Source organism: Dermacentor andersoni, chromosome 3 (assembly GCF_023375885.2).
Source record: "Dermacentor andersoni chromosome 3, qqDerAnde1_hic_scaffold, whole genome shotgun sequence".
NCBI lineage: Eukaryota > Metazoa > Arthropoda > Arachnida > Ixodida > Ixodidae > Dermacentor > Dermacentor andersoni.
This window is the reverse complement of record NC_092816.1, coordinates 128,685,160-128,712,515: the sequence shown is the minus strand read 5'-3', so window position 1 is coordinate 128,712,515 and position 27,356 is coordinate 128,685,160. Positions and strand designations below refer to the sequence as shown.

At 45.6% G+C, this 27,356-nt stretch overlaps 1 protein-coding gene across 1 annotated transcript in view; it reads left to right on the top strand.

Annotated features, from left to right (window-relative positions):
• LOC126525246 (uncharacterized) overlaps positions 1-27,356 on the top strand; it is a 56,766-nt gene that overhangs the window by 7,979 nt on the left and 21,431 nt on the right. Inside the window, exons 3-6 of the mRNA XM_050173279.3 lie at positions 3,553-3,694; positions 10,026-10,196; positions 15,773-15,907; positions 26,674-26,925. Of these exons, the coding sequence (XP_050029236.2) occupies positions 3,553-3,694; positions 10,026-10,196; positions 15,773-15,907; positions 26,674-26,925 (700 nt within the window). The remainder of the gene's footprint in view (positions 1-3,552; positions 3,695-10,025; positions 10,197-15,772; positions 15,908-26,673; positions 26,926-27,356) is intronic.

The following is a 27,356-nucleotide window of genomic DNA, read 5'->3' as shown; positions in this document are numbered from 1 at the left end:
GGCTCACCGGTATTGCCGTCCCCAGTCGCAGCAGGATGCGGCTCCCATGTCGATGCACACGTGTTCCACATGGCTCACGACTGAAACCTAGCCTTCGGACTTACACCCTAAGTTAAATAACGCGAGATATCGAAGCGGAATAAACTGGTTTTAGCACAAAATAGCCAACTGGTGTACGAACCAAAGAATCCTTACCTGCCGTGTACGCGAACCTACCGGTAAAATATTTAAATCCAGGCCAGAGGTCATGTGGGAGGTCGATGATGCTGAACGCTATTTTGCGTTTAAAATGGCAAAAAACAACAAAGTTGGTAATAAAGAGTACAATGTAAAATTAGGAATGATAATTTTGTACTCTTTGTCATGTAATAAAAACGCTTCGTTTATTCTTGAAGAAAGCTTGTCCGTTAAAATTGCGCTTACTACGGCGCCTGTAGCGGGAGATAATACGCTCATGGGGGACCCTTTTTAATTTGTGTACTAAGGCTGCTCTTCTGGCAGCGCCGCGCGGTCGATTTTTTTGCCCTCTGTGGCCATTTGTTGAACTTGAGAGTGTTCGGGACTGGCCGTGCCTTGCCGTAACCACGCCGCAGCCGGGGCCAGCCAAAGCCACCTGCCATTGGGCCAGCGCGCTGCTCTACCCGCGCGCGCTCCTGGCGCCATCTCTCACGCACGGCGCGAGCCTTCCTCTAGTCGCTCTTCCTCGAATGCCACCCCTGTGCGGTGACAGTCAGAGCTCCGACCGGCTGATCTCGATGATGTGCTGCTGCCCAAGCCGAAACGCATAGCCACCTCCGTTCACCACTGCGTGTACTCCGGTTGCCGAAGCGTCCGCTCGGCATCAGCGGATCACGGTGCGGGCTTCCCAAGCCGAAACGCAGAGCCACCTTCAGTTGATTCGCTAGCAGCGTCAGCGGCGTCAGTGAGTCGCTGCCATCTTTTCTCCCCGCAATGTTCCTATGCGCCTACGCGCTGCGCTGCCTCCCGCGACCTCCCGATAAGCGAGGCAGTTGCGCCAAGCTACGCTCCATTTGCGGCGGCTGGTGCGAAACGTACCGCATGAGGCGGATTGTCCGAGGCTTACAGATGGTTTATATTATAATATAATCCGTCTGCCTACATAAATATTTGTTCTAAGTAAGTTCCTTCTGAGCCATGAGCGAGGCAACCGGTGGAAGTCCTTCGTCTGCCGCGGCTGCTAAACGAGCTGCACAAGCAGAGGCCCAGTGCCGTTGCTTCCGTTGCCGTTGCGTTGTCGCACGTCGGGCGTCCCGTCCGGCGATTCGGCACGGCAAAACATCTCGATTCCGGGTGCCGTTCCGGCACGTCGGACAACGTATCGAACACCGAATCCGACCAAGTGCATCCCGTTTTAGTCGCCGAAGCTGGAGACCTGATACAGCGTAAAGCACGTAGGGTACGTAGCACGCGAATGATGCTATGACAATGCTGCTTCAGGTTTCACCGTGTTCATAATACACGTATTAAGTCCCAGTGCAGCTCACTGAACCACTAGGAGTCCTGCAATATCTTTTGTCAATATAAGAACAAATTTTAAGTTAAAACGTATTGTGTTTCATTGCCATCGTTAACACATTGCTTTACGCGACTTTAAGCGAAGGCTAGGCGGCCTTGAACATGGCGACCTACCAACACTGCGCCGCCGCGACGAGACGCGCGTCGACGCGCGGCAACTCATGCATCGTCCGGGTGCGCGCCTTCTTGCTCCGTCGGGCGCGACGCGACGTTGAGTGACCGCGGAGCGACCGGAGGCGTTCCAACGTGTGCGTCTAGTTTGGGCCTTATATATCTGTGCTTGCGCCGCGCTTAGACTCGTACGATCTGTCCTGCCCAATCTGCGCATGCGTGAGGCTCGGGGGGCGCGAGCTTTTGCGCGCCGGCACGCGTACGTGTAGTTTGGCCTCTAAGCACCCGTTACTGCGGCGAGCGTCGACGTCGGCCTCCGCGTAACGGAATGGACGAACAAAACAGCGAAGGATGAAAGAGCGAATGCGGAAAGGCAGATGAAAAAAACTTGGAGGACGCTTAAGCTTCGCCTTCAAGAGTGGAGCGCGATAGCGTTATCGCACCTCGTTCGCACCGCCCACTCATTCGCTCGGCATGCTCTTGAGTCACACAAAGACGAAACGTACGCATGAGCAAGCGGAATGGACCAAATAACTCGGTGTCTCGGAGGGAGAAACGATCTACGCGAGCCAAACGTCGTGATCGGCATGGGCAGCCGGGCCGCCACGCGCCATGAAGGCGGACGCAATTATGGGGCTGACTCTTCGATGGGATCGTCCTCTATCTCGCTTGGGAGCACCACGCAGACGCATGGCTCCTCGCCATCAGCATGGCACATATCGCAGGGCACGCTTTCCCACCAGACGCGCTACGGCGCAGCGATCACTTCAGACGCGTCCCTCATCGGACGCTGCACCTAGACATCGCGCTGTGAGCGGAAAGAGGAGCCGCGTCGCCTAAACCCGAGGATTCGAGGGACGCACGCTGGAAGTTGTAAGGGGAGAGAGTGAGACAATTTATTAAACGCAAGGGTATTGGGGCATCCTCGCACCGGTCCCCGCACGGCCCCCATGCGCTAAAACGAGAGGAAGGGGAGAAGCCTCCCAGTGGCACGCCACCTGTTGGGGCAACGCCGTCCATTGCGAGGAGGGGGTCTTCTGTGTTTGCCGCAAGATGGCTGTGCGTGTGCGCCAAGCGCAGAAGAAATGTAGCGGAAACATACTTCGCTACTCGTTTAACTGCGACTTTTGTAATTTACATGCGCATAATTACCGATATACACTGCTGTATAACTTTCTACGGCTCATTTCTAAGGCAACACGGCATTCACAAGAGGCGCTTTTGTCGCGCTTTGAGCAATCGAGCTCATGGCTGGGTGGTAGCGTCTCCGTCTCACACTCCGGATACCCTGGTTCGATTCCCACCCAGCCCATATTGCAAGTTGTTTTAATTTATTAATTGCCTTGCGTGATTTTTCGCTCATGGCCAACGCCGCCGACAACGGCTTTTCTGCGACACGAGCTTCTTAACGTTGTCGCGTTTAAAAGACGCGCGCTTCCAATGGCGGAGAGCAATGAGAGCGGCCCCTTTAGTGAAACTGGTTTCATGCGAAACTGCCCGACCGCTCGATGCCTAGTCGTATCTGCGTCTCAGCGGGACCGCTAGTTTCGTACTATCATCTGGTCGCGTATGTTTGGTATGCTGGGTTTGGTCTGGTTCCGGCTTGTTTGCATTGCCATGGCTTGCAATTGTTTGGTAATCTGATTGTATTCGCGACGTGAATTCTGTAGTATTTTCTGGAAGTCAAGCGGCATCAGCGATTTCGCTGGATCCTTCGACAAGTCATGTATAAAAGCCGACGCGATTGACCGCAGATAAGATTTTCGCCGAGGGCCAACTCTGGCACATGTCTCTCTCAAATTCTTTGCCACTGTATATCGCGAAACGAAAACACGTACAGAGCGGCGCTCAAATTTCGTATTGGGGGTCTTGTAATCGTTGGTTGAATTTTTTTTCCCTCCGCAGTTCGGCTATCTGCTATTATCTGCTGAGAAAGCACGCCCCCGAGAACGAGCTCTACCCCAACTGCCCCAGAGCATGTGCTCGTATCGACCAAGCTCTCGCCACGATTACAAGCACCATTCAACCACACTATTTCAAGTTCATGGTGAGTTACCGTAGGCATTCTGTCACGATTAGTGGCCTGAGGTATAGGCATACTCATTTTCATGTTCTATTTAATTGCTGTCATCGGTCTATGCTGTATATTTTTCACTTCTTTTGTCACTTTCCTTTCTTAAGCCTTTTAAAAGCCGTTGTTATTTTTTTCTTTGTTGTAGCCTTGGCACGGGCAATTAGTTTCGATTACTAATATAACATTAAGCATGGACTACTTGCACTCATGATCCAAAATAATCTATTCAATGTTTTCTAATATAGAAACTATCGAAATGACTGTTCTCCTCCAAATAAGCAAAGGATAGGAAATTTTCATAAGGAAAAACTAAAATAACTTTTAATGCAATGAAAAAAGAAAATAGGTAAACAAAGCTTTGCTTTGAGTTTCTCGTCGAAATTCAACACTAGAACTTGCAACTTTTGCTTATAGTCTTACGTAATGTTTCTGGCAGTTTTGTAACATAACATGTTTGTCTTTTTGTATTTTACGCCTTAACCATGCACTGCCGTTTTCCTTGCACAGACCCTTTGACAGTTCCGGCGGCTCGCAAATCCTTCAGCTGCCTTTTCTCTTCTATTAGCAACTTATGATCTCTTTTCCAATATCGGTTTATTTTTTTTTATTTTTTGAAAGATAAAGCCTAAATCAACCATTAATTCTCGGAAAATGTGCCATTCGGTTTTAAAAAAATGCTCAGATGCTATTCGTCCAGTTAGTTTATGAACAAATACTGGTCGTATGTTTTGACAGATTCCCATTGTCCATGATGGTTGGCTTCATCTTTTATCTAGTCAATGCAAGCGTGATAGCTGACTCCACAGAAAGAAATATTTAAGCTGCCAATATATGCGCCTGCGCTTGACTATTCTATATTCGATCCCATATTCAGTACTTTATCTTCGTATTCTGTTGGTATTGGAAAATGCTGATATTCACCCACCTCTACTGTAGCGTAATCTCCGAATTATCTGGTATATTCATTACCTTGCCTGTTCGTTGCTTCCATGTATGAACCCAGACCATTTATAGCTCCATACACGAAACATTTTGCTTCAGGATAACTGTATATTGAAATTTATCAAGCGCGTGACTTAGCCGCACGAGAGTGAAGTCGAAGTTGGCGTCACTCGGTGCTCCCTCAGAGCAGGCGCCCGATGTAGAGGCTTAAGCCCGATCGAGATAGCAGCCTCGCGGTGTGGTCCGCAGCCGCATTCATTTGAGGGTCGCCAGCCCTTTGTGCGCAAACCCGAGTAAGAGCGGGGGCGAGAGAGAAAATCTAGGGGCTTTTGCTCCTACCCTGCATAGGCACTACGGAGGAGGTTCCTTAGCGCGTGTTGTAGGCGTTTGTCCCTAGGCGTGCCTGCATTGCGTAGTGGGGTTGAGCTTGTTTATTCTCGAACGCTGGCGGTCGGCGCAGCGGGTACTGACGCCCGATTTGGCGACCGCTGTGTCGGACAGACTGTCTCGCACCTGCGGCGCTCGTGCTAAGTCAGTCGCGGCGGATCATAGCTTTCTCGCGCCTTACGGCGATGTGCCTTGTAAATAACATCACAGGTCTTTCTGTGGGAGCAGTAGCGACCGTAGTACAACCCAGGCCCCGTATATTGATATAACTCGCGGGGCGTGGTAGTGCTGAACATAGTGTCACAAGTTGGCGGCTGGACGTAATTATATTTATTAAGTCGTGCTTTTTTTTTACTAATCGTAACAACGTGTCATTATTTCGCATTATTAGCGGCGCCTTCCGGACAATAATGCTAGAACCCCAACTGGTCCGCTGGTTGGAACTCGCCGGGGCCGGCGCGTGCCAGAGGTGTATAAGATCGGCTGTCCGCGACAGCGGACAGCCAATTTTTTTATGCGAGCACCCCCTGGCACGCTTCGGCCTCCGCGGCCCCTACCCACGGGCCGCCCTGCTTCCAGCTTTGATCCCCCCGCTACCCATTAGGTGCCCTGGAGATCCTGCGCCGCCTGCTTTGTCGGTTTATCGATTTACCTTAGGTGCTCTCCTGAGGTCTCCGCTTGCCGGTTACATATGCCCTCCTGGAGCAGTGCTTGTGAAAAATCCAATCTATCGTCGTGACGAAAAAAGCGACCCGCGACTTATACAACACCAGTCAGAACATTGACCCTTCAGACACAGCGATCACAAAGGCGCGTCCGCGCCCACTGCCTCACCGCGCGGGCAGCCAGCGGCTGAGCGTAAGCAAACTCGACCGCACTCCGCAATGCCAGCATGTTCGGGGACAAACGAATACAATGCGCGCTAAGAAACCTCTTCCGTAGGGCCTAGTCAGACTCATATATTCAAGGCGCAAAAGCCCCCAGATTTTCTTTCTCGCGCCGGCTCTCACTCGTGCCTGCGAATAAATGGCTGGCGGTCCCTCAACTGAACGTCTCGTCCCATGCACGCGGAGGTGAAACATGTCCCCAGGGTGCCGGGAGGTCAGAGCTGCGCGCCTATTGGCTCTCGCCGCAGGTGATTTGCGCTAGCATGGGGGCAACCAAGGCGGAGGCCTCCGACGCTACCTCCGACATTTAGGTTTGTTTACGCTCCGACGCTGGGCTGCCGCCGCGGTGAACGCGGTGCAGCAGTGGGCACTGACACTCATTTGGGGATAGGAGCACGCATCACTTTCATTGGTGCATCCGAGGCACGTGAAGCAACTTGAAATGCTTCAAGAAACGTCTGTGCAACGTTGCACAAGGGTTATGTGCAGGCCTTTGACAACGCCACGCCTCGTTGCCGCAAGCCGCGTCACTCCGTTGTCAACGACGTGGACACGCGCCACAGCGACAAGGAAGAAGACGGCGGCGACATGACCATACAGCCATGTGTTGAGGCCACAGCAATTCAGAGTACATTTTTCTGAGAACGCTCGTACGATCAGGTAAGTCAACGCCGCATACGTTACGCGGAGCGCGGACTTCTCCAAAATAATTCAACACCACACAGAGTGACTGAGTGCATGCCACGCGGAAAGAGAAGCGCGCACATATTTGCAGAACTACGTCCATAAGCCCTGAAAGCATGTTTCAAACTATAAGCACTTTCCTGCTGTCGCGCCTGTGGCTTAGCTCTGACAGCCCATTCTTCGTGGGATATTATTTTCTTATATCGGCTATGTGTGAAGGGAAAGCGCGTGGCCAACACGTAATTTCCTCGTCTCTTATTGGAGTAAAGCGTAGATCAAGGGACAAGCTGTAGTAACACACTGAGCTTGCTACGATTCTCTAGTTACATAAAAAAAGAAAACCGTAATTTCTGATAGCTTCAATGCATGACACTTCTGTAATGCGGCGAAGCATTTAGTGTATTGCACTGAAACGAGTTAGAATTTGCGCGAATACGCAGTGTAGGAAATGCGTTATAATAAAAACTGTAAACATCACTTGGTCACGCTTCTAGCCTTCAATATCTCAGATGCTCACCTGAGGCCCCCGCGTCGTAGTAAGCAGTGCGTTGCATTGAAGTGAAGAGAGAATTTGCGCGGGTACTAAGTGTAAGCAACATGTTATAAAAACTGGGAACCCCACTGGGCCACGGTTGTAGCCTTTAATATTACCTCGGATGCGGACCTGAGGCATTAAGCTGCCGGTATTTTCGCTTGCTATACAATGTCACCGCAGTAGACATAAGCAGTGTGGAGAAGCTTTTAAAATCGCATTAACCATCATGAATTGCGTATAACCTCCCCCCTTCCTCCCCCCTAACAAACAAGAACAATACCTACCAGATCAATATTGCGCATAAAAGCATCCATGAAATGTATGCAGAAACAGGAGCGTATTCTTCAGAAATCATCCCTCATCTCGTAAATATACGAACATTCCTTCTATTTATTGCCATTGTTTAGATACAATTTTTTTTAAGGAATGCTTATTGCAACAAGATATATAATCTGAAAAAGTGTAGAAGATTGTATAATGCATTGTGGTTACTAGCGCAAGCGGAAATACTTGAGCCACATCTGGTACGCTAATGAGAGACCTCAGAGAGACCACCTGACAGAACAAAGCACGTTATGATGCTTTGTGGCATATTGCCACACTTATTGCCGATGTTAACATATTGGTTATACACTTGGTCTTATAACTCGGAGATAACTGAAATAGTCTAGAAAAAACAGTGTACTGACAGGGAAGCACTTCTTAATTGCTCCTAATTCTCAAGACATGCTGACGTAAGTTTGAGTTCATTGCATGTGAGTATAGAAGTACGGTAAATGAAAATGCTTTCATCCAAACGTATATTGTAGGAGAGCGTTGTCCTCATGAGAAACAGTACACTTGCATGTTGTTATTGTGCCATCAAGCCTACTTCGCAATTTAGAGTTAAAAAGACCTACAAAAAGGAACACATTTCATGATAGTGAATGTGCTCGAAAAGAAAAATAATACCGGCAGCCTAAGGCCACAGGTGCACACCTGAGGTAATAATAAAGACTACAATCGTGGCACAGTGAGCTTTCTGGTTTTTATGACAAATGTTCTCTTCGCTTCACTGCAACACACCGTATGCTTCAGCGCGGAGGCCTTAGGCGAGCAGCTGAGATAATAATAAAAGCTATAAGCGTAGTCGAGTGAGGTTTACAGTTTTTATAATAACGCGTTGCTTACACTGCATATGAGCGCTAATTGTCACTCGCTTCACTGCAATACACTGAATCCTTCACCCCATTAAACAACGGCCGTGCGCTTAAGCCATCAGAAATTACCGCTTCCTGTTTTCATAACTGAAGAATCGTAGCAAGCGCGGAGTTTTAGTAGAGTTTGCGCCTTGGTCCACGCTTTATTCCAATAAGAGGTGAGACAAATTAGACGCTTTTCCTTCAGGCATAGCGGCTATAAGAAAACAATATCCCATGTAGATGGGGGTCAGAGCTAAGCCGCACGTGTGACAGCAGGAACGTGCTTATGGTTTGAAGCATGCTTTGAAGGCTTATCGATGGACATCTGCTAGCATATGCGCGCTTCTCATTCTGCTTGGCATGCACTTAGTCACTGTGTGTGGTGTTGAATTATGTTGGAGAAGTCCGCGCTCTGCGTAACGTATGCGGGGTTGTCTTACCTGATCGCACTAGCGTTCTCGGAAAAATGCACTCTGAACTGCCAGAAAAACTTACCATGTCGTCGTTATTGCTGTGGCCTCAACACGTGGCTCCATGATCATGCCGCCGCCACCTTGTTCCTTGTCGCTGTGGCACGTGTCCACGTCCCGCATGAATGCTTTTTCCAGCGTCTTTGACAAGGGAGTGAGGTGGCTTTCGGCAGGGAGGCGTGGCGTTGTCAATGGCCTGCACACAACCCTTGCGCAACGTTGCACAGGCGTTTCTTGAAGCATTTCAATTTGCTTCACGTGCCTCGGATGCACCAATTCAAGTGATGCGTGCTCCTATTAACAAATGGGCGTCAGTGCCCACTGCTGCATTGCGTTCGCCAGGGCGGCAGCCCAGCGTCGGAGCGTACGCTTAAGTCTCGGAGGCAACGTCGGAGGCCTCGGCCCTGGTTGCCGCCATTCTATCGGAAGTGGCCTGTGGCGAGAGCCAATAGGCGCACTAGTGGCACACTAGTCTATTCTAGTCTATTCAGGAGCAATTAAGGGCAAAATAATGGAACCTAATCAAACTGAATTAGAGGTGGCTAATATTATAACGTCCAATTTCTATGGCATGCCATCAGAATGCTTAAGGCTAGCATGAATGGATGAGGTAAGTAAGTGTCCTAGCGTAATTAGCAATCTTCATCTTAGTAACTGGTGATTAACATAACTATTATTACGCAGACTATTTATTCAATAATAAAAATTAATGGGAATAATTAAACAAAAAGGAACACATGCAAAAACATCGCCATTATACGACCGGATGTGTTCGGATAGCTGAGAGACGTATGTTTGAAAGATGAGACTCTCTAAAGAATACTTACGTGAAATCTCACGAGTCCCACTGGCGAGTTCCCCCGATAATTTTTTCCATAGTGCGTGTCCTTAATCTTTTGTATAACGTTATTTGCCAGACGAGCTTTGTTATCTTTTCTTACGAGATAATATTTTGTTTGCAAATGCAACACAATAAACGTATCTCCAGTATAACTAAGAACAAGCTGAGCTTCTTGTTCTGAGCTTGGTTTCGGGCGGCACATCGCTCGTGGGTCGTTGTTAGTTTTGCTTCCCTGCCCACATGCGTTGGTTATGAATAAGGACTGCTTTCAGAGAATTGTCATATCGCACACGATGTTTTCTATATAGTTAATCTACTATTCGCCCTATGGTGAAGTCACGAATGGGATGCTGAAGAAGTTTACTTTTTCCTTACAGAGACCGCGTTTCTATGATTTGAAGAAGCCTACCGCGGAGGAGGTGGAACAGTTTGAGGAGAACGTGGTCAAGGGTTTCGAGCACGTGCTGGGTGAAGGAAAGTACGTGCTCGGTGACAAGCTTAGCCTCGCTGACCTAAGCTTGGTGGCTCACCTCACCCTGGTTCTTGAGGTAAGCTGTGATGCAAGCTGCCTTTTGCAGTCGCCTGTAAGCACCATATGCCGAGCCGCAATAACAAGGATTGAAGTGTCACGTGTGCAGTAGACGCTACTTACACACATATTTTGTATATAATGTACAATGGCTGGTACCAAACAACTCTATCGGTTGCATGTAAGAATGACACGATATTGCGCATGCGGACAAGCTGGACATAACTTGATTCTCTTTCCATTTTTGTTCGTTTGTTCGTTCATGTTGGGGAACCACCAGTGTGCAGCATTCTTGGAAATGCCATTACGGAAGTCGGCCCCAATTTTGAAAACTGTCAGTTAGCAACATCGAGATGGTGTGCTCTAGTAACAAGTGTATTTATGGCAATTATTGGTAACTTTCCTGCTGCGTTATAGTAGTGTTTTATTAGTGACCGAAATTCTATTAGAACGCGGCGAAGGCTTTACGACTATGTGCCGTAAATACGCATATTGATAAAAGGGCTTAATCTCTCGTCGTTACTCACTGCAAGTTCTTGAATTTCCAGTGGCCTACTGAAACACATTTCATCGAAAACACTGCCCACTGGGTTACGTTGGTGCGCTGCGGTGAAGTTCCACAGATCATCGAAAAAGCAATGTCAAAAATGTCTAGACATTGAGAGCTTGCGGAAATCCTCTCTGATCACCCAGAATCATGAACAAACCGGAACAGAGGCCTACTAATCCTGTGGAAATACCCAAATTAAAAAAAATACTCTTTTTAAATACTCTGTTTTCAAACACGGAGCTTTAGCATAGCGTTACGGTCCAGCTCTTGTCAGCACCAGCTGTCACAACGGCGAATGAAGTGCTAATAAAGCTATCGTGAAGCAGTGTAAAATTAAATATCGATGGGAAAAAGAGACGAGAGAAAGAGCGCCATGTGTTATTTTACATTGCGTCACAATACATCTCTTAGCAATGCACCGAGCATACCAACATAGTACCCTGAGAATGCGAGAACATTACCGGGCTCATGTGCGTTTACCGGAACGGCTCCTGGCCGTTACCTTGATTGCATAGCATAAAAATGCCGAGGCAGCCTGGTGCGGTGTTAATTCGCGCGTGCTTTTCATCCTAACTACAAGAAATGAAGTATCGGCACGACGAGCCACTGAGATGGCACGAAGTCGATAAAGTGGGCAGAAGTTTAGCTAAAAGTAGCCACCATAGCAATTATTGTTGTTGAACGCTGTGGTGTGTTGGGGCGCCATTTCTCTGTGATAGCAATTACGTAGTTACTCCAAGCGAAAGTCCGTGGCTGGCGCCGTCGTCACCATGATGTTCCGAATATATGTAAGTATACTTACGTAAATGAATATAAATAACATGGCCCAACAGGCGGATTCGAATAAAGGACCTCTCGCGCAAAAGCTTAATACTTTAACCATTATGCCATGAACGCCTTCTTTCGGTATTGCATCGAAATGAGTTTAGTATAATGCAGAGCGAACAATATTTACACCACATCTAGACAGAAAAAGACAAACACACAGTGGGATAAAGGTTAAAAAATCTGCAAAACAAGCGCACGCCCCAGCTTGCAGATTAGAACATCTTTAAGAAATTCTTGCATTCATGATGCATTTCGCAATTTCCAGGGTGCTGTTCCTTCTGCCCAGTATGAGCTGCCTTTATTGCTGCGTCGCGCCAATATGTCTCACCTGCGTATAGTTTAAACATCGTTGTGGCCCATGCAACTCGTGTCATACAAACTATCTAGAAGATTGGACAAGAAATGTGCGGTTTATTTCAAGTTACAACCACAATTCCTAGAGAGCAAGTTACCTTGAAAGGTTAAGTAATGTTTAAAACTAAAGCGATAGTTGTAGAAAGAATCAACATCCTATGTTTCAAAAGCACACAAAAATAAAGTAAAAAATTTAACAGTGCATGCGGTTTTCCGTCTGTATAGGTTAATGCCGGACTGCAGAGCAAACACCCCTGCATGCGGATGAATGCCAGATCAGAGGTCCGAACCGAAAGAGTCCAAGCGCGACGTTAAACCTTGCCATGACTGTCAATAATCTGTCCTGCGTGCGAAACTGTCACTTCGTTTAAGTGTTAAGCGACAAACTTCCCCACCTTCAGGCCTTCTCAAAAGGCATAGCGGCGTCAAAACAAATAACTGTTTTCGATGATGACTAAAAGAAACACTGCGTATACCTTCATTTCAGCATGAGATGACAGTGAACGATGGCTGATTTACCATTTTGTTTTTGCTGTGACGACGAATAGAAATAAAACGGACAAATTAAGTATCTAAAGAGCCAGCCTGTGGCTTTCATGCTGTTAGAAAATCATGGTAACCGGTTGGAGCCGTTCCAGTAAATTTACCGGCACCCGGTAAACTCCGCGCATTCACAATCGTGGCGGCTGGTATCGATTACGGTGGAACAGAAACGGTAAGATAAATCTTCGCCACAATGGTACCAGCTGCGTTTTCGGCCGTGTTTCGCGATTCAACGCAGCCAAACAACTTCGCGCCTTTGCATGTCAGCTAACATTGAATAAGTGGAATTCATCAGAATTTGCAGGCAAGCGCCTTCATACCTCTGGACCCAGATCTACAACTTCGCCTTCCGTCCGACCTCTCACGATGTGACTCCACCCTTCTTTTCGCTATGCAGCTTGGAACAGGATTTCAAACAGCCTCCTATTTTACAATTTGAATGTCCGCTAGCACAGTTTGGCAATTTGGCCAGTGCAGTGAAACATTGGCTCATCTTCTGTCCGTGTCTCCTCGTTTCAATCGGCAAAAAGCAGCGCTCTCAACCAACCTAGATAAGCCTACACTAACGTCAGCGGGAAGCACTATAAAAACGCTGCTGCATTTCTTAAGGCACACTGCATTCCACGACAAACAGTAACTGTGTGCTGTATGGGTTTTTGATATTGTTTACAGCTATGTGGCGCCTTCAAGACCGTGTCGGCGCGTTCATTATTTTCGTCTTTTCCTTTCTTTATTCTTTGATTTAAATCTTTTACACCTTTTTCACATTTCCCTGCTACAAAATAGCGCCGACCGGAGATATCCTCTGCTGACCTCCCTCTATTTCCCTTGCTTTTATGTGCAATTTCTTCATAGTCCTTGGCGACGCCTTTGTTGCCTTCAATACCGCCCTGTGTTCGGAGGTTATTAATTTTGAATAAAAGTAGAGTTCATTGTCACACCTCTTAACTGCCGATAAGCTAGAGGTAGATCATTCGCAAGCATTCGACTAAATTAATCTCTTCCTTTGTGTGCACCATAGAAGAAAGTAAGAGTATATTGCGTTATCCTTGTGCTAAACCGGCGTGATAAGCACAAGCCCCAATAATCGGAGCTTGCGAATTAGCCCTATTACCAAGATCTCGTCATAGTATAAGTCTGTAACAAAACAATTGCTTTGATCAGAAACCCACTACATTCTTTGAAGAAACGGCCCATCAAAGAATGATTTGCGGTGTTCATCAGTAGCATGCTTTGTTACACACAATTCTGTAAGCTAAGTAATACAGTCTGATTATTCGAAACAAAAGTGTTATCACTGAATTTCTTATGGCACACACACAGTGAATGTTTTATATTGCACACACATACACGTTCTAATACACCACTTAAAAAATATGCACAATCGTATAAACACTGTTGTCCGCATGAAACTTCATTCAGGCAGTGCTTACTGCCGCCTCAAATTCCATTCATGCGGTTGCGTTAGGTCGTGTGCAGAAAGCAACTGGTTATAGTCGGTTGAGTCATAAACGTGGCTGCTGAAGGAGACAATATTCACAACACTTCTTCAACGTTGAAACATTTTCTACATTGTGTCGTAATTCCTTACCCTACTGAAAAAACCCCGTGTTTCCCATAACTCCTACAACCAATAACATGATATGAGATATAGGAAAAAGGTGTCTTTATATAGGATCCCATATGTTTCATATCGGATTATAGGATGTCGGAGTTATTGGGCGTATGTTTTTTTTCAAAAGCGTTGTCTACATTCTCATTGAACAATACTGTAAACAGCAGAAGACATTTTCTTTTTCGATCGTTATAGGGATAAAATATGGATACAAATACACTTGTTGCAGTACTGCAAATGCGCTTTGTTGTATGGTCAGAAATCAAAAGAACCGCAAATTTTCTGGCCTGATCTTATGACACAACAATTTCGTGCTGCTGTGTATTTTTGTTTTGATAGTGACGATGTCTGTTAGTAAAACGCTGTGATAATTAACTCTATTAGTTCAGTTCGATGCAATGTTCAATTGAAACAGAACAAATTTATCTATGTCATTTCGGTCTAGAGCATTAATCTGTGGGCTTCTTATGCTACCACACGAGTTCCAGAATTTTGACAAGAAATGCAATAGCTTTGGCTTCGCATTCCAAGACATTGGGGGCACTTGATGAAATGATGTGTATTTTCCCGATCAGCGACTGCGCGCAAAACTCGGTATGACGTTAATAACCTAAAGCCCATTGTTCGTCGAAGCGAAGAAATTAAAAAAGAAGATATGACAGGAAAGGTTACACATCAGCGATAGAACAGAGATTGTGAGACCTGGTACTCTTCACCATGAATCTTGATAAATGTCCACAGCTACACAGAGCGTTTTCAAACACGGTATGGTCATCGGCAACAATAATCAAGTGCCGTCAGAAGTTTCGCGGCCTACTTATGAGGCGCTTAGAAAGCTCGGCTCCACTGATTACGGCCGCGGTTATACACCTGGCGCGTCGGCAGAGGGTTATACAGTTGCATTCTAGTAAGTGCCATGGAAAACGCTCGACTTCATTACCAGATCTGATAATGTATAAAGGATAGCCATTGCTGAGAATCGTGCGCAGTGGTGAACAAGTGAACAGAAGCCATCTCCTAATGAATGTCGACGTTAATGCGACTAGCCTTGGAGCACTGTAGCCAGCCACCGCACTACCGCTGCAAAGACGACTCATCTGTGACGCGCATGCGCAGCAGGGTTCCTCTCTCGAGATCCCCTCGGGACACGCCACGCCACCTCAAGGCGCTGCCGCGACAGCTGCGTGCTGCGCATGCGTGTATCCACATTCAGACAACATTGTCTGAATGTATACGATGCGAGTTTGATTCCGCCATGCAATGGAAAACGTGTTTAATGATGTCTTGGCCATTCAAGAGTGACACATTTCCCCTGAGACATACATGCCCATGGACCCAAGCAGGCGTAAAATAGATTGATGGAAAATTGGCAAGCACCAACTGCCGCATAAGCAGGGACGCCGAAATGACGTCACAGAGGTTCATTGAGGAGTTGCACTTACAAAGTGGCACATATCCGGGTAGCAAAGTTGGCGGGAAAGCTGCTCTAGATAGATAGATAGATAGATAGATAGATAAATAGATAGACAGACACACACACATACACATATATATATATATATATATATATATATATATATATATATATATATATATATGCCCAAAGTGTGCCCAGACCTGGGGTACCAAATTATTGTATTCATTTCCGATTGGTGCAACGCGTTATGGCCAGAGAAATTACGCCGATTCGTCCTTTCATTCGCAGGTGCCTTTCCTGGACGCTGAGAAGTACCCAAAGCTCAAGGCTTACTACGATCGCCTGAAGGTGGAACTGCCCTACTTCGAAGCAGTGAACCGGCAAGGAATCTCCGCCTTGGAGTCTCTTTGCGCCGGTCTTAAGTAGATTCCTGCGGCACTAATGTCAGAGCGTTGTGAAAATAAACACGTTCTATATATCTGTACGATCATATTTTGGTAAGATAGGCTCACTTTCAGGTTTCATCACGAGAATTCCAAGAAGCTGAAATAAGTTTCAGCAGCTGTTCATATTAAGACTAATTCCAGGAAGTTGGGACTCATGAGTTTTGGTGATGGTTTGCAGGGGTATGATTTTATTCCGCTAGAGGACAGGCTTCGCACTCAAAGTAGGAGAAAAAACATAAACACTGATACAACCGGAAACTTCAAACAGTATTGCATCGGTGGGCTGGGTGAGCTTTATTTAAACACATGATGCGACGTACATACGGTTAGTTTACTGCAGAAAAATCTCGGCAGACTATATCTCGCGAGGAATTTCGATGTTAATGCGAGTAGCATTGAAAACATGCAGTGATACGCCGCATTGCCGTCTTGCTTTCGCTCTTGATTCTGGACACGCTCCGTCATCTAAAGCGGGATACACCGTTTGATTCGACGTCCCATGATGCATCTGACGCGCACGAACGGCAGCCGGAACCGAGGCGTATTGCCCAGACCAGACGCCCGGCGTGCGACAAAGTAGGCGAGTTTTCGTCGTCTGACGCGTCCGCAACCGCACCGTCATTTTGGCCGCAGCCAATGACATCGCGGTTGGCATGTGACGTTCTCTGACGTTCCCTCCACTAAGGCTGCGCCGGCGGGCCGGTTTCTCGCCGGTTTCTTTTTCTTTTTACCGGCTAAAATTGCTTCTTGACAGCAAATAATTACTAAGTAAGTAAAATAATCTCGAACACGTGCTTGTTCTGCAAAGGACCGCATAAGTACACAAGTACGAAGCTACTGGTGAGATCGGGAGCCGCGATCCAAGGGCACTTCACAGGTACAGGCGCACACTGTCTGCCTAAGCGAGGCTGCTCTCTTCAGGATCAGAATCGGTTTTTATTGAGATGATTAGAAAGATTACAAGTTGTTAATATATAGAAGGAGGTCCCGAAGTCAAAGAATGTTATGGGACCTCCTTTACAAAGTAAACGTAATAAAACAAAACTACAGCAGTTTCCAGAAATCGTTAACATATAAAAATTATAGGCTTTATTATGAATAGCATGATTGAAGAATTACGTATGCATAAATGTCACGAAAAAGAGCACTGTAACATAATCTCGTTGACAACTGATAAAGTAACATCGTAGGTGACGTGACGAACAGAGTCATCATCATCATCAGCCTGGTTACGCACACTGCAGGGCAAAGGCCTCTTCCATACTTCTACAACTGCCCCGGTCATGTACTAAGTCTGGCCATGTAGTCCCTGCAAACTTCTTAATCGCATCCGCCCACCTAACTTTCTGCCGCCCCCTGCTACGCTTCCCTTCCCTTGGAATCCACTCCGTAACCCTTAATGACCATCGGTTACCTTCCCTCTTCATTACATGTCCTGCCCATGCCCATTTCTTTTCCTTGATTTCAACTAAGATGTCATTAACTCGCGTTTTTTCCCTCACCCAATCTGCTCTTTTCTTATCCCTTAACGTTACACCCATCATTCTTTTTTCCATAGCTCGTAGCGTCCTCCTTAATTTAAGTAGAACCCTTTTCGTAAGTCTCCAGCTTTCTGCCCCGTACGTGAGTACTGGTAAAACAGCTATTATACACTTTTCTCTTGAGGGATAATGACAACCTGCTTTTCGTGATCTGAGAATGCCTGCCAAACGCACTATAACCCATTCTTATTCTTCTGATTATTTCAGTCTCATGATCCGGATCCGCGGTCGCTACCTGCCCTAAGTAAACGTATTCCCTTACCACTTCCAGTGTCTCGCTACCTATCGTAAACTGCTGTTCACTTCCGAGACTGTTAAACATTAATTTAGTTTTCTGCAGATTAATTTTTAGACCCACCCTTTTGCTTAGCCTCTCCAGGTCAGTAAGCATGCATTGCAGATGGTCCCCTGAGTTACTAAGCAAGGCAATATCATCAGCGTATCGCAAGTTACTAAGATAATTCTTCCCAATCCAGGTCTCTGAATACCTCCTGTAAACACGCTGTGAATAGCATTGGAGAGATCGTATCTCCCTGCCTGACGCCTTTCTTTATAGGGATTTTGTTGCTTTCTTTATGGAGGACTACGGTGACTGTGGAGTCGCTATATATATCTTTCAGTATTTTACATACGGCTCGTCAACACCCTGATTCCGTAATGCCTCCATCACTGCTGAGGTCTCGACTGAATCAAACGCTTTTTCGTAATCAATGAAAGCTATATATAAGTGTTGTTTATATTCCGCACATTTCTATATCACCTGACTGATAGTGTGAGTATGGTCTATTGTTGAGTAGCCTTTACGGAATCCTTCCTGGACCTTTGAATCACAGAAGTCTAAGATGCTCCTGATTCTACTTGCGATTACCTTAGTAAATAGTTTGTAGGCAACTGACAGTAAGCTGATCGGTCTATAATTTTTCAAGTCTTCGGCGTCTCCTTCCTTATGGATTAGGATTATGTTAGCGTTCTTTCAAGATTCCGGTACGCTCGAGGTGATGAGCCAGTCTTTCTTGAACAATCTCCCCACCATCATATACTATACTGTGACGAACCCAGTATAATTTGCCAACTCGAATGTATATGTGAGGCAGAAACCGAAACCTAATGGAATGGCACTGAAAATGAAAGGAAGGCACCCTGAAAGAATGCTTGTGAGTATGGACTAGGCATCAGTATTCGACAGAATGTAATTTTTATTTGTTTTTTGAATTCGTGAATTTTAATAAATAATTTAATGTATAATGGTAGTGTTTTCCAGAATGCGATAGATGAAAAATGAACGTTCTATTTGCCATAATTAGTATGTATTATGGGTAAAATGAAGTTCCTATTTATTGGAAACCTGGTAATATCAGTATTTAAGAGGAAGCTTTAGCTCGCGCCCAACTCCGACGCGGCCTATTCAAGTATGTGTAAAACGCAAAAACGATTTTGCGATATAACCCCTGGACCGATTTTAATGAAACTTGTTGGATTTGAGAGATAAATTTAAATTCTAGTGACTGTTGGTTGCGGAATTTCGATTTAGGGCTTGAATATTGTTCAAAATATTTTCAAATACTCGATCCTGTGAAAAAAAATGGAAGCATGAAGTTTACAAATTTTTAGCTCAGCACCAAAAACAGAAATCACGGTTGTGTAAACCATTCAAACTGGACAAGTTATTTATGCCATTTTACATCTTACGTGAGTTAGCTAGTTTGGTTACAAGGGTTCTGCAAAAACGATATTTCCGTATTACTAATTTTTTTATATTCATGTGTAACATATCAATTTTGTCCGCTTTAGATGTACTATTAGATGCAGTTCACAGAATTGTGTTATCATTTCTCGTTGTTGAGTTACAGAGTAGTAAACTTGATAGTTTCGTTTTTCGAAAATTTTTAACTGTTGCCGATTTTTAAGAAAAAATGGCCGACGTAACTCAAAAATTAAAACCAAACAGTCACTAGATTTTAAGTTTTTCTTTTAAATGCAACAAAGCTCGCCAAATTTGGTGCAGTGGTTGCCGAGAAAAACGAATTCTGCTTTTACATGTATTTAGGTAGGAACACTCGGGCTAAATCTTCCTCTTAATAGAGAATATTGTGGTATCAAGCTATCGCATCGTGTGTAATTGATTTCACGGAAAAAAAGGGTACCTAGGTTATATTTAACAAATTGTGTGACTGTAATAATGTGATTAGTTCGTAAAAGATATGAGGCGTTGTGGTTATATGGGATTAATGTCATTCTCCAAATAGCCCGATTCTGTTGTATTTGCAATAAGTTTCAACGAGTTACGCAAGTATTTCCCCAGCAAGTAACGCAGTAGTTAATGTGGGAACGAATAAATGAAATGTGTAATGATAGTAATATTGAATGGGCAAACACGTTTCCTGTTTTTAGAAGTACTCTTAACCCGTAGGTAATCCTCTGTTTTAGTCTGGTTAAGTGTTCACTAAGTTTAAGATGTCTGTCGACATCTATGCCAAGTTAATTACATGAAAAACTTCAGGGATACGACTTGCGCCCAAAAAGGTAGATAGATAAAGATGGCTGGCACGTTTGCCCTTCGCATTGGCGGCGTCGAGTAAATTAAACGCACTTAATTACGGGCGCTAGAAGTGTACTCTGCTAATCGTGTTGGCGAAAATAAAACGCCTTTCGACGAATGCGGGCTGGATTGCGAGCGCCGTCAGCCGCGGCGTCCGCTGAGCTAGGCCTTCCAGCCCTTTCGTTGGCTCTCATCGGAGGCGCCAGTGGAAAACCCGCACTTTTTCAACTGTTTTGTTCCAGGCACAGGCATGCTTTTAGTGACAGTGTTCGCGTACATCGTAGCAGCCTTGTACAAAGTGGTTTATTTTGTAATGCTCGACGAGGATGAGAAATCCTTTGAGGGTGCAAGCTGGGGCGCTGCATCTCGGCGGAACTTACGCGCCGCTCGCTCGTACGGATTCACGTCTCCTGTATCTTGAATCCTCGTATGCCGCACGCCGGAGTATGCAGCACCGCACGTCAAAGCGGACGCAGAAACGTACCGTGTGTCTGACTCTTAACGGCGCCACCGAGAATGCCGCGCGGGGCGTGAGGGTAAACATGCACGGTGTCCCAGCTACCTTTAGCCAGATTTAAAAATATCCGAATGACACGCAGCTGGACAGAACCAAGGTAACGTTGTTTGCCGTGGCTTAGATAGTCAAATATGGTTAATTCTGACTAATTAGATAATTAACATTAATTTATTAATCACCTTCTCATATAGCTCCCTATATGGCTTTCTGTTGCTCAATACGTGCTGGATAAAATTGTTTTCCGAGTGTGAAAGAGGACCGCAAATCCAGGGCAAATCGCCGCGTGACTGGCCGCTCGAAGCACTTTTCGTGTATTCGCAGGCTTTCGCGCTCGGAAAAGCTTTTACGTCTCACGTATTGAGCAACAGAAAGCTGTATCGGTAGGTTTTTGTGTCACCCTACAATTTTCTCACGGACACTTCCTATCTAGTCATAATATTTGAGAAGATTAATTCATTAGGACTAATTATCTAATCAGGCGGAACGAAAAAGATATAATCGGAGTTTCTCCAATCGCCGGCGAAACAACATTACCTTGGTTCTGTATCCAGTTATGTGGCATTCGCATATTTTTAAACTCTGGCTAAAGTTAGTTGGGACACCCTGTGTCTTTGCAAATAATTGCCTGGATTTGTATGACGGCGGGTTCAGTTCAGCTCCAGCCCGGCAAAATTGTGAATATTATTAATTTTGTCATTTAAGAATTGCACCTCTACAGCGGCATCTATTTAGTGACCCAAGTGGGTGTTCAAAAGGTTCACTGAGGAGTTCAAAAGCAAACAGCGCTGTAAACGGGATTAAACAGAGATATGGAAGACGGAGCGCCGACTACCAACTGGAAGTTTATTTCCCGCATGGCGGCCTTCGAACGTTTTAAACATGGGTTGAATTTCTGTTTCTTGTTGTTTAGCGCTCCTCCATTTGTTTCAATGTAGCAAAAAGCTCAATTTTCAACCCTTTTAACTTAATTATAGAACGGCTTATACCCAGTGGCACAAAATCAATGACCAAAGTTGGCAACAATGAGGTTTATTGACTAGCGGCACACTCAGTAACCCGAGTTGTCGTTTGAGAATCGCTCATACCCAGTTAACCAGGTAGGCTCGAAGAAAGTTTACTGAAGAGCAGCAAGTATCCAGTGCGACAGGCCCAATAAACCGAGTGTGACGGACGGTTCATTTCGAAGCCGGTTCCGTCAGCATAGAAGTTAAACGTTCTATACTTTAGACCTGGACTGCGTAGTGAGCTTAGATGGCGCAAAAATTATGCAACAGAAAGACAGACCGAGAGATGGAAGGACGAACGGACGGAAAGACGGATGGATGGATGGATGCGGTAAAATTTGTGAAATACCTAAAAATTGCTAATCTCAATAATACAGTTGAGAATTTTGCACTTGTGTCTGTCTCTTGAATTGTTTTTGCCCCTGGATTGCGATCAAAGCCTGCCTTCATAGATTATAGATACGAACTCGTCCAAAGAGTCTCTTCTTGAGTTTTAAATGGGGCAGGTATTATTGGCCTGTTTTTCATTTAATTTTCTTTCATTTTTTCTAGTTCTTATGAAGAAATGAAAGATCAGGAAAAAAAAATGTCTTGAAAGCGGCTTCCCGATGCTCTCTAATGCCACCGATAGATGGTAGGATGAAACCCTACCGTACAATTGCAAGTGCGTCATCCTGTGCCAACTGTCCCAAAACTGGCACTCGACCCTATGTGATTCCTATGAAATTTTGAGATAGTTCAGCATTGTACAAAACGTCACTATATAAAATGTTTCTCGCAGAAAAAAAAAATCTTGCCCAGGTCAAGCCCACTGAAATTTTCTCGTAAGGAGGAAAGTTTACGTGATACAAAGCGTATTTGAAAACCACCTCTATCCACTAAAACAGCAACACTAATTCGTCTTAGAAGACTGAAAAGATGCCTTGCACTTAAAATTGCATTCATGAATCAGCAGCAATTTCACCATTTTGATAGGCCACGAAATATTACTAACATCGTTCATATTTGCGATCGTTAAAGTATGGCTCTGTGGACACCCTAAATTTAAGTTTACGAAGAGGCCAAGATGTGTACAGAAAGCAAAATTATTTGCACATCAGTGCGTTGCGCAAAATCTTGTAGACCGGAAAAGAAAGGCTTAAAAACAGATTTTTAGCCTGTGTTTAGAAACGCACTGAACACTGAGGTGTTCGTGGTAAAAATACAGCGCCAAGCGCACGTGATGGAGCATTGCATTGTCTCTAATTGGAGAAAGCTTGGTGAGAATACTTGTAGTTCTAAGTTAGAAAATATTTTTTGGTCGTGGTACCTCATAGATTTCGAAATTTTCGTCGTGATTCATCGTTACCACAAAGTCTATTGGCCCAAATGTGAAACACATTGAGGCGATTTCCTTTTGCCGACTGAGGGTTTTATAGGAAGCCTAGACTGCTTCTAAGTTTTGTTCTTCAATGCTAGTGTAACTACGATCAGCCTCAGTCAAACAGAACTACAAACCTATGTGACTTCTCTGTTGACTACCTGCTTGGCGCCTTCAGGTCGTAATAGAATATCATCCACAGTAATGTGTACATAATTCTATTTCCTGGGGACAAAACACAGCAAAAGTGGCACTTGACTGCTGCTAATGATTAAGACATATCATAGTGGTAGTAGCGATGAAACTGGAAAATGCATCACGCAGTCACCGTTAAATGAGATAGCAAAAAAATAACAAAATAAAACAACCATCAACAATATTGTCATAACAACAAGCGCAGTGAAGATAGTTTAAATGCAATATTTAAATCCACCTAAATTCGTTGCTCCTGAGGAAGGAGAAGACATAGCTCTGCTCTATTATTTCTGACTTTATCATGCAAGTGTTACGCAGAGCAGGAGAAATGCTTAAAAAATAAAATCGAAGCTTTGTGCATAAAAAGCGTTCAGCAAGGTGGAAAATCTGCGATGTATAGTTCGTCGTCCATAATTTCTCTCTGTGTGTGGCACGGGCCAATGCTCACAGGTGCGTGTGTTTTGGGTTATGGGGCTCCTCCAAGGCATGCAAAAGTAGATAAAAACGTTGTGTTTTGTTTTAGTTGTTTTACACAGACGTGAGCTAACTGATAATGAAATGAATAATTATGGTCACGTCACGAAGTATTTAAATGGCGTCTGAGAGCGGCATTGAAAGCGCCCTCTGCACATAAGGCAATACTTCCTTTTGGTCGTGGATTATTGTTTTGTCTGCCGCAACCTAAGTGATGAGGCGGTGACACAGTTGACAGACTTCCTCAACACACATTGGGAAGCGAGGACAGTGCCAGAAGAATGGAGACATGCGGATGTGGTAACGATTCCCAAGCCAGGGAAGAAGCTACAAGTAGAAACCCTACGACCGATATCACTCACTTCATGCCTTGGCAAGTTGTACGAGCGAATCGTGACAAGGAGGCTACAACAATACATGGAAGACGAAGATCTGCACCCCCACAGCATGTCCGGATTCGGCACCAAGCTATCAACTCAAGACGTCCTATTACAAATCAAGGAGGAGGTACTAAACAAAACCGCCTACAACGGAGAAAACATAATAATGGCACTAGATGTCAAAGGAGCGTTTGACAACCTTAGCCACGTGGCCATCCTCAAGGGACTGGACGACCTCAACAGTGGACGATGAATCCACGGCTACGTGACAGCGTTCCTATCAAACCGAGCAGCCACGGTGAGATTATGAGACCTGCGGACCAACAAGTTCCACACACCCAACAAAGGAACCCCACAGAGATCCGTAATCTCAGCGATCCTCTTCAACGTCGCAATGATTGGATTAGCCCGGAAGATGGAAAGGATCGAAGGCATACGACACGCCATCTATGCTGAGGATATCACCATCTCGACCAACCAAGGCTCGCTCAGCCAAAAAGAAGAACGTCTACAAACCGCAGCAGCATGCGTGGAAGAATGCGTCAGGGAAAGAGTCCTCACCCACTCGACGGAGAAGTCCGAGCTCCTGAGTGTCAGACGAGGAAAGCGCTCGGAAGAGGAACTCAACGTCAGCCTACAAGGACAGAAAATACCAGAAAAAGAAGTCGTCAGAATTCTGAGAATGTGGGTGCAGAGTAACCAACGCTGCACACGCACTATAAGCCTACTCAAGCAAGCGACAACATAGGTGGTGCGCATGATCACCCGTGTATCACAAAAAAGAAGCGGCATGCGAGAGGGAGACACGGTCAAGCTGGTTAGGAGACTCGTAATCAGCCGAATCACTTACTCCTTCCCCTATTACAACACAAAGGCGAGAGGGTTCAGGCCGACGCCATAATAAGGAAAGCCTACAAAACAGCTCTTCATCTGCCGGCCAACACCTCGACAGAGAAGCTGTTAGCGCTCGGACTCCATAACACGTTCGAGGAGCTCAAAGAAGCACAATTAGTGTCGCAGATAGTGAGACTCCAGCAGACTACCACGGGCAGGAAGCTTCTAAAAAGGCAGGGACATCAAAAATAGAAAGGGAAGAACGGAGAACGACAAGCGTACCAAATGATTACCGCAGCACCATCAGGTTAGGGTTCTTGCCAAGAAACATGGACCCAAACCTACACGCAGCCAGGTGCAACGCTAGGGCGAAATATGTAGAGAAATATCTAGCAACCAAGGCGAACACGGTATATACGGACGCCGTGCTGTATCCTCGGAAACGAGGAACAACAGAGCAAAAATTCGTCGTGACAGTAATTGGCATGGGCTATAAGGAGATCACTTGCGCGTCGGCACGGGACTGTACGGTAGCTGAGAGAGAAGAAATGGCTGTTGCTCTAGCGGCCGCGGAGCGTTACTGCGCGAACAAATCCCTTAAAATATTAACGGTTTCTAAGGAAGCATACCGTAACTACATCAATGGCAGAATTGGCCAAAAGGCACTCCAAATCTTCCTCCGCGCTGGCCAACACGAAAGACGAGTTAGATACAAGATTTTCTGGATACCCGGACACACTGAAATTGACGGCTACCGGAGGGCCAATAGCACCGCTCACGAGCATACAAACCGATCGGACTTAAATGGAGACCCCGAGGATTGAGGGACGCTTGTCCTAATCGGGGTTATTCTGCATGGTTTCTTTTAAATAAAGGTATGCTGCGCTCCACGCTTCGCGTACGAAGTTACAAGATCTAGCGTCGTGTTTGTATTTCCGTATTGAAGTGGTTTTTTAACAAGTTAACGTCATCACTATGTGACTACCTGCGTAAATGTATGAGTTTCGGAAGGGTTCAATAATCAACACAAATATTCATCGCATTAAGATAGCAAATGTTATGAGTCAATGCAATCTTCCCTGAACGTTAAGCATGGCGTCGTTCCTGGCGTCGAGCTTCGTCAAGGCTTCGTAGACATAAACTGTAGCTGCAATCCAGATGCAAAAGAAAATAAATGCGCATGATGTCGTCAGGTGCCCAAAGAGTCACACGTGTGCGGTAACAAGGCTCCTGCTAAATACGCATGCAGTTGTGCGAACACGGATAGTTCTTGTTCATAGAACAGTGCAAACGTTCAAAATACAGAGCCTACTGTACGTGACTGAATACTTCATCTACACGGCTGTCAATCTTGGCCGTGCTAATTAATGCGTTAAGAGGCAACTGCGTGTCGTTTGCTTTAGCGACGTTTATCAGTGCTTACGTGTGCTGCCGTAGTCGACACAGCGCGCGTTTTAATATACCGCGAATGATTCTAATAGAGTGAGCAGATTATACGTCATACCCACCGTATATTCACTGAAATGATATTTCACGTTGCTGAAAAAAAAATATACAACGAACCATTAATTTATTTAGAGACACAAATACCTATCGCTTAAGCACGAGTGTTAGCCCATATGTACGAAACGCGTTTCAGGGTATGACCTATCTCCGGATGTATGACGGTGCGCCTCTCTTGATAAAAAATAAACGTTGGCCTGTCGCACTGGATGGAATGCAGGGCAAACAGGCTCGAATCAACTGTTGTGTCGTGCGTTCGAAAACGCGCGCAGGTCTCCCTCAACGGAAGTCGGCCCTCCTCCAGCCACTCTACCCGCCAGAATATTCCACAGGTTCACAGTGCCTTTCCAGGTCTCACTTTACAGACGGTGATATCGTTGACGTTCACGTTACGGCCTATTAGGAAGTTTTGTCGATTGCGCTACCTATCGAAGACTGTTTTCTCGCGGTTTCTTGCGAGTAAAGAATAGTTACGGTGGTGACACTGACGAAACGTCGAGGAGGGCAATGACGATCGAATTGTATGCGATTGTGACGAGAGAACCTTGCTTCTTCATCAGGATGCTGGCGAAGCATATAGGCCTTGACGTCAAGCTGAAGGCTCTGGATTATGGCAAGCAGGAGCACCTGTCTGCTGAATACGCCAAGGTGAGTGCTTCTCTAAAAAAAAACTTTGGCCAAGTTACCTGTGCTCAATTTCGCTAAGCCCAAAAATATCACAGCGGTCTTTAAATAACCGCGCCTTGCTGAAAAAGGTCAGACCGAAACACCATTCGCTAAATTCATCTATTACGATCTCTTCAATTACTGCCGCCAGAACAACGCCTCGGAGATGCAAGCGGATGAGATGATAAATCAGAAGTAGACGGCGACCAACTTTCTAAGAATACGTGTGAGCAAGCCGACGAAGGACACATATAGTTTCAAGTCGGAATGCATTCAAAGGCAGTTATTTTAATGTAAGTACGAGCCTGATTAAGTCTCCTGCAGCAAAAAGACCACTCCCGGTTATTTGCAGTGGCGCCAAAATATTTAGCACCGAATAATGTGTTTGCAAAGGTGCAGCGGCGCCGTAGACG